At 40.0% G+C, this 12,944-nt stretch overlaps 1 protein-coding gene across 1 annotated transcript; it reads left to right on the top strand.

The window, feature by feature from the left end:
• The first annotated feature begins 440 nt into the window (after positions 1-440).
• NPVF (neuropeptide VF precursor) lies at positions 441-4,356 on the top strand. Its single transcript, XM_004045196.4, has 3 exons — positions 441-625; positions 1,898-2,298; positions 3,752-4,356. The coding sequence occupies exons 1-3, from the start codon at positions 488-490 to the stop codon at positions 3,801-3,803; spliced, it is 591 nt and encodes a 196-aa protein (XP_004045244.3). The 5' UTR covers positions 441-487; the 3' UTR covers positions 3,804-4,356.
• The last annotated feature ends 8,588 nt before the right edge of the window (positions 4,357-12,944 follow it).

Genomic DNA, 12,944 nt, shown 5'->3' with positions numbered 1-12,944 from the left:
AATTTTGCTTGACATTTTGAAAATACTACTCCTAACTCTTTTGTGCAGATTGAAAAAAAAAACATAGCTAGCATGGATTGAATACTTCCTTTTCCTTCCCTCAAGAATTGACACAAACACCAAAAACAAAATACTTTTTGTTTAAGCTTAGGGAAATGAAGCATTCTGTTTGTCTGGAATCTTAATTACTATCGCCCCAAACTTACCTAATTAGAAGCTCTTTTATAATGGGGAAAATTATTTTCAAAGTTAATGAATTTGCAAGCACAAACATTGCTGTCTTCCCAGAATGAATTATTCACATTCCTTACATGCATATTTTAGTTGTACACTCTAATTAATATTAGTACTTAAAATGTGTGAGATTGATTTCACTGTTAAAAAAAAACTTTCCTTTGTTTTTAGATGATATAAAAACACCACAATTTTTTTCTCCTCTCATAAACATTGGGCTGCACATAGAGACTTAATTTTAGATTTAGACAAAATGGAAATTATTTCATCAAAACTATTCATTTTATTGACTTTAGCCACTTCAAGCTTGTTAACATCAAACATTTTTTGTGCAGATGAATTAATGATGTCCAATCTTCACAGCAAAGAAAATTATGACAAATATCCTGAGGTAAGTTTTTTAAATCTCTCTAATGTGAGTAGCATTAATTACATAATGTTAATCCTAAGTCTAATGATTTTGTAAAGACTAAGAAGTAAGTTGGTGTGTACTCTGTTTTTTTGTGAAATTTCAGCCTTCCTCTGACAATGTATAAATGTAACTTGTTTATTTAGCACGACAGCAATCAGGCTGGCCTCTGTCATGACAATTGTACTGGTGAGTATGGTACTTAGCAAGCATACAGCGCATTAATAATTTTCAATCAACTCACAACTGCATATTTGTAATAAATGGTTGGCAGAAATAAGATTTGGATACATTTCAGCTGGACATTCAAATTGTTTTAAACCACAAACAAACAAAAAACATGTTTCTTTTGGGCTTAGCAATTACAAACTGGCCAATGTGTACTAAATCTATATCTTAGTAAAGTGTTTACCTGTAGATGGTAAAATTGCAAATTGTTTTTATTTTCTTTTATGTGTTTTCCAAATCTGCTGAAATTAGTGTGTATACTCATTTTACTCAAGGGATAATCAGAAAACAATCATTTAAAAATTTCCATATGGAAAAGCTCCTATGGTAAAGACTAAATCTAATTAAATATTCTCTGTATTTGAGATGGTTCCTACAAAGTTTGCATATTTGTGATGCAGTAACCCATAAACCAATGAGTTCTTTGCTAAAAATGTATTTTATATTCTAATAAAAATGCAATTGGTTTCTTGAGAAAGCTTTAGAGTGGAACCCTGAGTAAGATGGAATAGAAAAGAAATTCACTGGGCCTTCTACAACTATACCCCAAAACCTGGCCAGCATCTCTGTTTCGATGTACCGTGTTTCCATGTGCCGCTTTGGCCTTTAAAGAGAAACATGAAAAATGAGTGGGAGGTTTCTCTAAAATCAAATTATAAAAATATATAAAATATTCCATAAACAACATGAATCAAAAAAAACCAAAAGAGAATAACTGCAGTAAAATAAACTTTTGCCACATTTCAGTACTTCATTATGTTCCTGCTGCTTGAACTCATTGCTGTATTCACTATATATATTTTATAAATATTTTATGGTTGTCTTACAATAGTCTAGGGACAGAGAAACTAGATTGCTTTAAAAAGCTTAATACAAATCATTAAAAAATTCTGCACATATGAACACAAACTTTGTTTATAGCTTTAACAATTCTGCAGATTAAAGTCTAGATTTAAGTTAATTGGGGGTTTAAGTCTGTTGCTTATAACAACAATATGTTATTGTAATGGCCACTTCTAATTATAGCCTAGAGGATACCCAAAAGGGGAAAGAAGCCTCAATTTTGAGGAATTAAAAGATTGGGGACCAAAAAATGTTATTAAGATGAGTACACCTGCAGTCAATAAAATGCCACACTCCTTCGCCAACTTGCCATTGAGATTTGGGAGGAACGTTCAAGAAGAAAGAAGTGCTGGAGCAACAGCCAACCTACCTCTGAGATCTGGAAGAAATATGGAGGTGAGCCTCGTGAGACGTGTTCCTAACCTGCCCCAAAGGTTTGGGAGAACAACAACAGCCAAAAGTGTCTGCAGGATGCTGAGTGATTTGTGTCAAGGATCCATGCATTCACCATGTGCCAATGACTTATTTTACTCCATGACCTGCCAGCACCAAGAAATCCAGAATCCCGATCAAAAACAGTCAAGGTAAATACCTGAAAACCAGTCAAAGTGCATGAGCAGTTATACAGAGGTGGTCTAGAAACTTTAAGAATGACTACATCTTTTCAACATAAGTTTCTAAGACAGTAAGTTTCCTAGCAGGAGAGAGAGGCAAAGACACAAGGAACTAAATACCTGTAAATTGGGAACTATAGAAGGTCAGGTATAATAAGCATGGCTCAAGGTATAAAATCATAGGATGGCTTCCCCTAAGCCACATATAGGCATCAATCTCCTTATCCTATAGTTGCTCACTAAGTCCATGCAATGACAGTATATTGTCTAAACGCTGGACCTCTCCCACATAAAAAGTCTCACGGGAGAGAGTTGTTCAGGTGCAAAGGACCCCATCTCAATAATCTAGGTCTCAAATGCAGCAGGTTTTCTTTCCTAACTTGTAATCAAAGTGTTTTCTTTTATCTGGATCTCATCTTATAAACTCTGTTATAATCATTATTTATATTAAGAAATATGTATTATCTCCTATGTACACATCAGAATGTAAGATTTAAAAATTAGTAAGCTACCTACCTGTTCTTTTATAGTAGAGAGCGTATGCTTAAAAAAAATTTTTTTTTTGTGAAGTAGAACATGATGCTTTAGTTAAGACCTGAAGAAAGTACAGTGGCAGATTGTGTCACCTTATCTGAGAGACCTTCTCAGGACACTCCAGGTTTGTTCTTTTCCATGGTACTTATCCCCATCTGACATATATTTAGGGTCCATTGCCTTTATTAGAATTTCAGTCCTACAAATCCCATAATTTTTGTCCACTGCCATATCCCCAGGGCCTAAGAACTGTGTCTACCACATAGTAAGCCCTCAATATCTGACAGGATAAATGAAATAAGAGAGGCACTAATAAGGTCCTGCAGAGGGTCAGAAAAAAAGAGAGTGTTTCTGTATGCGGAAACCTGCCTTTCAAAAGCAGCTTTCTCTTGAACATTCGGAGACTGGTGAGAAGAGGGAGGTCATTTTTAGGCACTAAAGCAAGGTGAGCCAAGAACAGCCGAGGCGCCCTTTGGCAAGAGCAAAAAGTATGCAAAGAAGAGAGGAAAGAAGTCTAGACCGTTAGAGTAAGAGCAGAGAGCGCAGATATTGAGGACCCGGACAAGGACTTGGGGCGTCGTTCATCAGGAGAGGGAGAACCGCTGACATTTCTGCTGAGGTTGTGGGATGTTATACAGAGGCAGAATTGACAGCTAATCAGGCGTTGGGAGTGGGGCGGTGTGGAGGGACAGAGATGAATCAATGATAAGTGTTTGGGACTGAGTGCCCATCACAGATTCAGCATCCCCCCAATATCTCACTCATTTCAAGTGCAACACAATTCAACTCAAGTATAATTAGGCAGTTAGGACTATGGCTTGTATTTGTATACACTCTTGCATGCTGTTGTTCTGATGGGTGAGAACATTTTATACTGCTTACATTTTAGGAGACTGCTATTCAAGAAAATAGATGATGCAGAATTGAAACAAGAAAAATAAGAAACCTGGAGCCTGTCCCTAAAGCTGTGGCCTGTAATCTACAAATGGCTCTATAGCGAAGACCACACAGAAGAGTAGCTACATACACTTCATCAGCTATGGATCATCAACGGCAATTTTTCCTTGTCAGTACAGCTATAATAGTATCTTGAAAGTTGTAAAAAAATTAAAGCATATGTGTTATGTAAAGTTAAAATGATTTTTGTCTGAATAAAAAAAAGCATTGCAAATGCTTTAGAAATCTCTGATAATGGAGAGAGAGAGACAGAGGACCCTCCTGCCTACCCTATATAAAAATCATTGACACAGTTACACTTGATTAAAAAAATTAAACAGAAGAGCACCCTGAAAAACATTATGATGGAAATTAAATAATTTGCCAGAATAACGTGGTTGACAAATAAGTGAACAAGGATTAAAAATCACTTACAAACATGTTTCTGTATACCCTTTCTATCGTGTCAAATGTTAATGAATCTGTGATCAATTGAAATGTAAATGTCTGTGTAAAACTACAAAATAAAAACTCTTAGACTTTAGGGAGAAAAGAAAAAGGCAACTATGAGTTACCTCTTTTAGTGTCTCCTCTATCTACATCCAGAAATTTGCCTCTAGTGAGTTTCTTTCCTCCTCGTTTAACATTTCAAGTTTTTGATTTGCAAAAAGATCTGGCTATTCTTCAACTAAGATTTATAAATTCAGTACACCACAACACAAATGCAGTGACTTGCCTTTAATCCTAAGGATATGAAGTCCTTAATCAGATATAGCTAGTTTATTGAACAGTCTCTACTCCACTGGGTGCACACAGGAAATGGTTTTATTTTTCTCCCATTGTGCCCCCCGCTGGGCTGTGTTGAATCTCCCGCCCCTGCTGATTAAAGGTCCCTTAATGATACCCTGGACATACTGCATAACTCCCTCGGTCACTTCCTGATATTAAAAAACTTCGTCAAGTCCAGTTGAAGACTCCAACCTCATATCCAAAAATAAAGTGTCCCCACCCACCTCCATGGCTGGCTGGGCTGGTGGAAAGGCCTAAAGTGGGAAAGGGGCAGGTCTGCTCTTTCTGTCTTCCTCTCCTTTCTCACCTCAGAGGTAGGGTGCTGGGAGGGAACATGGTAGGCTCTGAAAAACAATCTCCCCTCCTATCTTCTCCAGGGCAAGGGAGGAATTGGGATGGTGGGGGTGGTCAAGAGAAGCGGTCTCCTCCTCTCTATATAAAGTTGCTGCTTCTACAGGAGCGTTCTTCGGGAAGACTTGCAGGGGCCTTCACACAGGTCACCTACCTGGGGGCTCTGGATGCTACTTGATATCTTCCAACTACCCCCGTCTCATCTGTTCTCCCCATAGTTTTTACTGCCAGACAGAAAGGCTCAAGCCAGCTACCCTCCCAGCGACCACCTGAAGCATAGAAAATGCAGACATCCCCCCCAGCCAGACCAAGGGCAGACTGCAGGCTGCCCCTCCACTGCCCCCCATTGTCTCCACCCCTCTGCCCCTGTTTGGGAGAGAGCAGGCAGGTCATAAGTCTACTGCCTAAGCAAGCAGCCAGTCAGAAGTAGCATGCAGTGCGCCTGTCAAAACCCCATACTCTAGAATTGGTTTTCTACGAATGCCTCTTCCTTGGCTTCCTGGGGGAGCAGCAGCTGCAGCAGGCCCCCTCCAAGGCAAACCCTCATAACTGCACATGTTGGAAGGGCACAGCCAAGACAGGGAGGGCTGCTGTGGCTCTGCCGGGTCTTAGCAAACCACAAGCAGGTGTCTGGCTCTTGCCATCCATGGTTCTCTTTGCTTAGCATCTCTGCTAAAGTATTTAGCCTCTCTGTACACCTCCAGATGTGGTCCCCAGTTGCCAATTCTGAGTGACAGAGAGAGTATCCTGCAACGTCCTGCTACACTAATAAATAAAAGATCACCTGGTCCCATGAGATTATGTGACACAGGGAAATTTCTTGTCATAGAAATGGATTCTTTACCTAAGCCCCTAATTGATGAGAAATGTTAGCCGAATAGCCAAGTGTTGGCTGTCCCCTCATCTGCTTGGCTTATTCTGTTGTGCCGCCACACCGGCTTCTTCACCAGCTTCCATAAGAACCCCATTCACATAACTCAGTGTGGAGCTTGCGATTTTGCAGAGAATTTGCAGGATCCCATGGTGCATCATTTCACTGGGAAAGTCTCCATCAGGCCTCTTCCGGCTCTCGCATTAACTGGACCCCTGGCAAGTTCCCCTCCTCTCTGACCTCTGTTACTCACTCCAGAGTGGCTTCATGGGTGTGCAATCCCTGCAGTCACACAAAGCCCCACACTTGGCTCAGTGCTCTGCTGTCACTGTCTTGAATTTCTTAAGTATTTCAAGGGGCCCCACATTTATATTTCGCACTGGACCCTGCATATCATGCAGCCTGTCTTGCTTCCCCCAGAATCAGCCCTGCTGGATCCCACAACATCCCATTCCCCGCCACCCATGTTTATTAATCAGAGCAGCTTCCATTTTCTACATCAGACCCAAAAGCCAGCATCATGCAGGCCTGGGAGGTCTGCTTTCGTCCTACAGTGGGTATAAAATACAACTGCATGACTCATGAAGTGTGCTCAAAATGCAAATTTATTTTTGTGTCCCACTGCCCCTTTCTAATATAAGGGGTGGGGAAGAGGGTGTGCAGAAATCCTCCTCTGACCCTCAACGGAAACTTGGCCAGATGCCATGAACTTCACCTCTCTCTTAAGTAATGTTAAGCCTTTGGCCTCTCTGAGTCAAAAACACACAGTCTCAATTCCATTGTCATCAACCTTTCAGCCTGCATTCAGCTGTTCATACATTCATTCTGCACCCTTCCCATGCTGAGGCCTGAGTCTGGAGACAGGACTGTGGTTGGCTTCTGTTCTCTCTTCCACCCTCATCTGCTGCTTCTCTCCCTGGCTGCCTTTTTGGACTCCACTGGGAGTGAAGAGAATTTGGGATGAGAGGAGAGGGGATGGGACAGTTCTCACCTGGATGGACTCACTCTCAGGAATGAGGGGATGGCACTGCCGAACATTACTGGACCCTCTCCCTGCCATTCTGTCATCCTGTGAAATCTTCCAGGCCCCACAGTTGCCTCAGCCCTCAGCCCTGGGGCATGGGCATCCACTCCATACATGCCTATTTCTCTTCTGGGGTCCTCTTGAGTAGGACTTGAAATATCTCCAGTAAGTCTCTGTCTGCTGCAGCCTGTGTCTGGTTGTGCGCAGCTCACCCTCCACACCTGGCTGTGATCCCAAATGGCTCCTCTGTCCTGCTGCCCCCAGGCTCTTCAGCCTTTTTGGCTTTTGTTTTTCTCAACCTCATAGAATACATTTCCTCATCATGTGGAAGCCCCTCCCTGATGAAGGGTGAGGACACAGTAATTCCAGACCCCTGGGCATGGACACAGGTTTCAGCTCACAGCGAGGTAACAACTCTCTCCAAAGGAATCTCTCCTGAATCCAAATCTTATCCTTTTATTGTCTCCAAGTGAGTGAAGGAAATGAGGACTGGTGGAAGCAGTTTCCAACCACATCCTTCAGAAAATCTGCAAATAGTGATCTGACTTTGGAATTATATGTCTATTAGTTTTGGTGTTTTGGGTTAAAACTTCACTTTTCACATCCTTTGCAACAAAGATGAATCTCTCCTTAAGAGGAGTGCTCACAGCTGCTAAAATGATGTTTTCTCTGAATCAATAAGCGTATATATACATTTTTCTGGAGAGAGAGTTCATAATGCTTGTGGAGATTCTCAAAGGGGTTTGTAATCCATAAAGTTTAAGAATCACTATAATAAAAGATTATGTCTAGAATTATTTTAAGTTAATATCTAATCCAACTTACAGATGAATACTGTTATCTGATTGGCCATTTAGGTGTTGAGAACATAATGCCGGAACAATCAAAATCATTTCAGTAATTTAGCTTGAACTTCCTCCAAATACTGGCATTGACAGTGGCATAAAATAGAAGTGAGGTGGTAATTGTGTTCTTCTCCTTAATGTGCTTTTCCAGGCACTTCCTTCCCAATATCCATTCCACCTTTCTCTTCTCTTCCAACACTTCCCTTTCCCAAGGAAATTCCATCTGGACTGGTCCTAACCCAAGCTTCAGCTGGCCTGTGAAAGGAGCAGAGTGTGGGGCTTCAGGGGGACGCAGGATGGAACACACCCCACGCAGCAAGGGTTTTCATGGAAGGCGGCTTTCACGTGCTCTCAGGTCTGCATTTCATACATCATACTATGACAACGACCTTGAGAAATACAAAAAGGAAAAAAAATGTATTGACTCTGGGACAAATTTCTCAGTGAGAAAAACGAAAGGTCAGTGTTCACCTAACTGTGACCGACAAAATGAAACGGACAAGGAAGGTGAGTGTGTTGCCCTCCGTGTGTTTATTCCTTTTTTTCCCTTGAAGATCTTCTTGGGGACATTATGTGAGGCTCTGTGACCAAAGTTTTCCTATTACTTAATTAACACACCAATCCACAAGTTATTTCCTGAAAACATGAACTTCCACATTTCCATGCCTTCGTTCCTGCTAATTCTTTCAGCTCAAAGGCCTCTTTTCTACCGATCAAAATCCTTTGAAACACAGGTCAAATTTGGATGTAGCTGCATATAATAAAAACCTAAATAATACTGTTTTAACCAAGAGAAACTTTTTTTCTCCTCACACAAAATGGTTGGGAAGGAAGCAGTTCTGGGCCGGCATGGGAATTCCACACCCTCATCCAAGATCCAAACCCTCCCATCCTGCTGCTGCACCGGCCTAAGTACATGACCACCACGCCGGCACGTCCCTTTCCAGGCAGTAGAAACAAAGGGGCCAGGTAAAGACTCTTTCTTTAAAAAAAAAAAAAGCCTATTTAAAGAGCACCATCCAGTGGGGTGGAAAGCAAGGGGAAGGACAGCATTAGGACAAATGCCTAACGCGTGCGGGGCTTAAAACCTAGATGACGGGTTAATGGATGCAGCAAACCACCATGGCGTGTGTATACCTATGTAACAAACATGCATGTTCTGCGCATGTATCCCAGAATTTAAAATAAAATAAATAAAGAGCACCATCTGACTACTTCCTCTTTCATGTAATTGATCACTCCACTCTGCAGGTGAGACTGGGAAATGTCATTTCTCCATTAGGCGCATTGTCCCAACTACTATGACACGAAAAAAGAGCATGAATATCAAGTGGACAACTTGACGGGTCCCCCTCACCAAATTCGAGCTGACTTCTTTGTTATAGAAAATATGGAACATATTTTAATGGTTTTTCTTCACTAAACCAGGGTTAACAGGGTTCTATGGACATTTGGGACTGTGTCATTCTTTGTTGTGGGGACTTCCTGGTGTATCGTAGGATGCTTAGCAGCATCGGAAGCCTCTAACCACCAGAGGCCAGTAGGATCGCTCCCCTACTGTGACAACCAAAAATATCTCCAGACATTGCCCAGTGCTCCTGAGGGTGGACTGGGGGGCCATCCCTAATTAGAAACTGCTGCACTAGACTGTTCTAATCATCTTTGAATCCCCTCCTCCCAGCTTAAAAATAATAGTAATTATTAATTGTTATGATAACTATGTATTTTAGCATTTAAGGCTATTTTAACCACTTCTGTTATATTCATTTTTATGCATGAGAACTGAGCTTAGAAAGAACTTTCCCAAGAAATGGGAGCTAACGAGTGGGTTCAACCAAGGTCTGATTTTTAAGTGTCGCTCTTCTGAACCATCATCCACTGCCCTGTTCACTACCACACAACCAACCCTGCAGCATAATAAGCATTCGGGAAACATGCGTTGAATTATGTTTAAATAAGAAAAAAGTGGATATACTGAGGCCCAGGAATAAATCCTTGGAGTTTTAAAACACTATATAAAGATTTTAGAAGGAAGGGAGGGAGCAAGGAGCTGGGGGGAGAAAGGAAGAGAAGGAGCAACGTAGGAAGAGGGAGAAGAAGGAAGAGAGGGGAAGGGAGGAAGAACGGGAAGAAAGAAGGACCATAGATTCCTGAAGAGCTTTAGTTTAGTTGTTCTTTAAGGTATCTACTTCTAGAGCAGGCAAGGAGATGCCTACCTTACCAGTCATGAGTGACTGTAAAAGGTAAAAGCATCACAGAATACAAGCTGGACCACTTTTATCTTAGACTCTCAAGGAGCAAGTCATGTTTTTTGATTTTTATCCTTTAGCAAAAAAGGTGCTATTGTTGGTGATAAAATTTGACTGTCAGTTTCTGCTTCAGTAGTAAAATTGAAGTGGTCCAAGCCAGGCACGGTGGCTCACGCCTGTAGTCCCAGCACTTTGGGAGGCTGTTGGGGGGATCACTTGAAACCAGGAGTTTGAGACCAGCCTGGGCAACAAAGTGAGATCCCATCTCTATTTTTTTAAATTTTGTAATAAAAGGAAATTGAAGTGGTCCAGAGAGCCACTGAAATATGCAGTCATGGCAAATGGAGTGAAGCCAAAGGCGGCCAGTAGGTAAACTTCTGCATGGATGGGTCTTGCCTCCCTGGGTTATTTGCAGTCTGCGACAGATCTCACTCATGAATTAGGACAAAGCAGTAAAGGAATTAAAATAAATCAGAAGTAAGTTTGCTCCTGCTCACTGGCATGAATTGTACTAGCCGTTCCCTTCATCTCACTCAGAGGAGTGTGTGCAGGTGAATGCTCTGTGGAAAATAGAATCACTTTGCTTCTTGGAGTCAGGCCTGAATTCGGAAAATATTATGTGGTGAGCATTTGTCCCTCTTCATTATACCCACTGTTTACTTGGATTTCTTATTAAGTGGCCCAGAGTTCCTGAAATGTTTATTAGATGTTGCACATTTTATTCACCATTGCTAGAAATATTAAAAATCAGAAAGATTCCATTTGCCCTTTTTAAATTTTTTAAATTGTAGTAAAATACACATAACATAAAGTTTACCATTGTAACCATCTTGATGTGTACAATTCAGTGGCATTAAGTACATTTCACTTGCCTTTTTACATAGTCTGATGCTATTCACTAATTATGCTCACACTATTAATACCTACAAAATCACACCCAAAGCTTAAGTGCTATTTTGGCTACCATAAAAAAAATCCTATGAGAAAAATAAGGTTTTATAAATGACAGACTTATTTAGTAATGTCACGTTTTTCACCAGAACATTAAATTTTTCCTACAGCCCCGTTAAGCCTATCTTAAAAGGGGGTAGTTGTTGCTAATCTTTTTTTCTCTTGAACTCTTTTATCATTTCACCAGTTTATAATATATTAGATTCGCCTGAGACAAGAGCTACTGCGTCTTTGGAAATGCCTGGGACAGCAAAGGTTTCTGTTAGCAGTCAGAGATGGAGAGACATTAATTTCAGCACACTAATGAAAATGAAGAGTTGATTAGTTTAATTTTCCTAAGAAATGAAGAATGGTCAACAATCACTCATATGCTATTTTATAGCACTTTTCTTTGACCTTCTGGGCTCCTTCACATCCTTCCTAATAGCCTATTTATACTTTGCTTCTCATCTGCTTCCCGGATCTTTTTATATTGCAGTCAATAAAATTTAGAACCTTTACACCTAGTATCTTAGAATATATAATAATAATAATTAGTCAGATAGATGCCCAAGGATAACTAATAAAAATAATTGCTCATAAAATATGCCACGGCATTTTCCTTTCATAATATAACACAAATGTGGTACATATACTCCTATGTGTAGCTTAGGAAATAGAAAGTATTATCACCCATTATTCTCTTCCTAAATGTAGGAAATAAAGTATGAAAGAAGCCAAACAGGAAAATCACGACTAGAATCAGGAGTGAAATTAAACTGTAACTAGATTAATGTCAAATTAATACTCTCTTTGTAGAAGTAGAGAAATATTATTTTAATCCTGAAAAAAATTATCTTAAAATTTATTTCACTTCTTGCCAGATTTCTAGGCATTGGTATATTGTGGTTAATAAATAAAACATAAAACTATTGTTTCTCTTTCTTAAAATATGCAACAACAATAATTAGCTACAGCAACACGCCAACATAATTTTCAAACTGCTTTTAAAATATCACCTAGCTTCTCCTTTGTAATTGAAAGCACTGAGATGTGACAATATTGCAAAATTACTTTTGACCACTAGAGGGCAGAAAATACTCCACGTTTGTACATAACTAATTTTAAATTCTTAGACCAAAACAATAAACACCACCAGCACAACAAAAAGGCCTTCTTGTTTTATACTGTACACTTAAGGCTCAGTTAATAACCTTTAAACTTTTTAAATTTTAAACTAAAATGTAAACATCAACAGTTTAAAGAAGGCAAAAGTAAACATGTTTGTTGCATCTTAAGTCTAGTTACACGTTAAGGATCATTTCTCAGCAGTGAGGAATCAGCACATCCTCTAGAAAAGGCAGAGGACTTAAAACAGCACCCACTGAGAATAAGCAAGACCATTTTTACATTAAAATATCTGCAGTGGAATGCAAAGGTGGTATTTATTATAAAATTGAAAGTCACCAAAGTCCCAAAGCAATCTAATGCAAAAATATTTACATTTGAATCTTTAATTTCTATATATATTCTCTTTTACTACAAACCAGCTAATTGTGGCAAAGATCTAATTGTGGCAAAGATGGTTTTGGTTTCCTCCTAATTTATCTATGTGACCTAATTAACTTTTGCTTCCCTCCCAATGAAGCCATTTGCATTTCAGTAACTAAGGCATTACTTTGTTTGATTAGAAAGTACAACCTCTTCATTTTTTCACTCTCATTAGTTAAAACACATCATGGTAAATTAAGCCATTTGGATTTCATTGTGGGTGGGTGACATTTTAACTACTGCCCCTTCAACCTTCTCTCTCTGTCAATCTCAGCTATGTCCTACATCATGGGAGAGCGAGAGGGCAATGGCAGCAGGCTGATGGAGGAACGGAGCCAGCAGGGAGCCAGGGGTTATACATCACTGCAGTCGGTGACTTCTCTGATGCATGAGGCACTCACTTGCCAATCAAACCTGATACAGCTTTTACCTTGTGGGGTTATGCGTGACTTTATCCAAGACATGAAATCATTTCTGAGGTCTAGTTTCTTAACCTACACAAACCTGCTCTCCCCACTTTTCAGGTCTCCCCACTC

The sequence above is a fragment of the Gorilla gorilla genome, chromosome 6 (assembly GCF_029281585.2).
Source record: "Gorilla gorilla gorilla isolate KB3781 chromosome 6, NHGRI_mGorGor1-v2.1_pri, whole genome shotgun sequence".
In the NCBI taxonomy this organism is placed as follows: Eukaryota; Metazoa; Chordata; class Mammalia; order Primates; family Hominidae; genus Gorilla; species Gorilla gorilla.
This window is presented reverse-complemented; position numbering and strand designations above follow the sequence as displayed.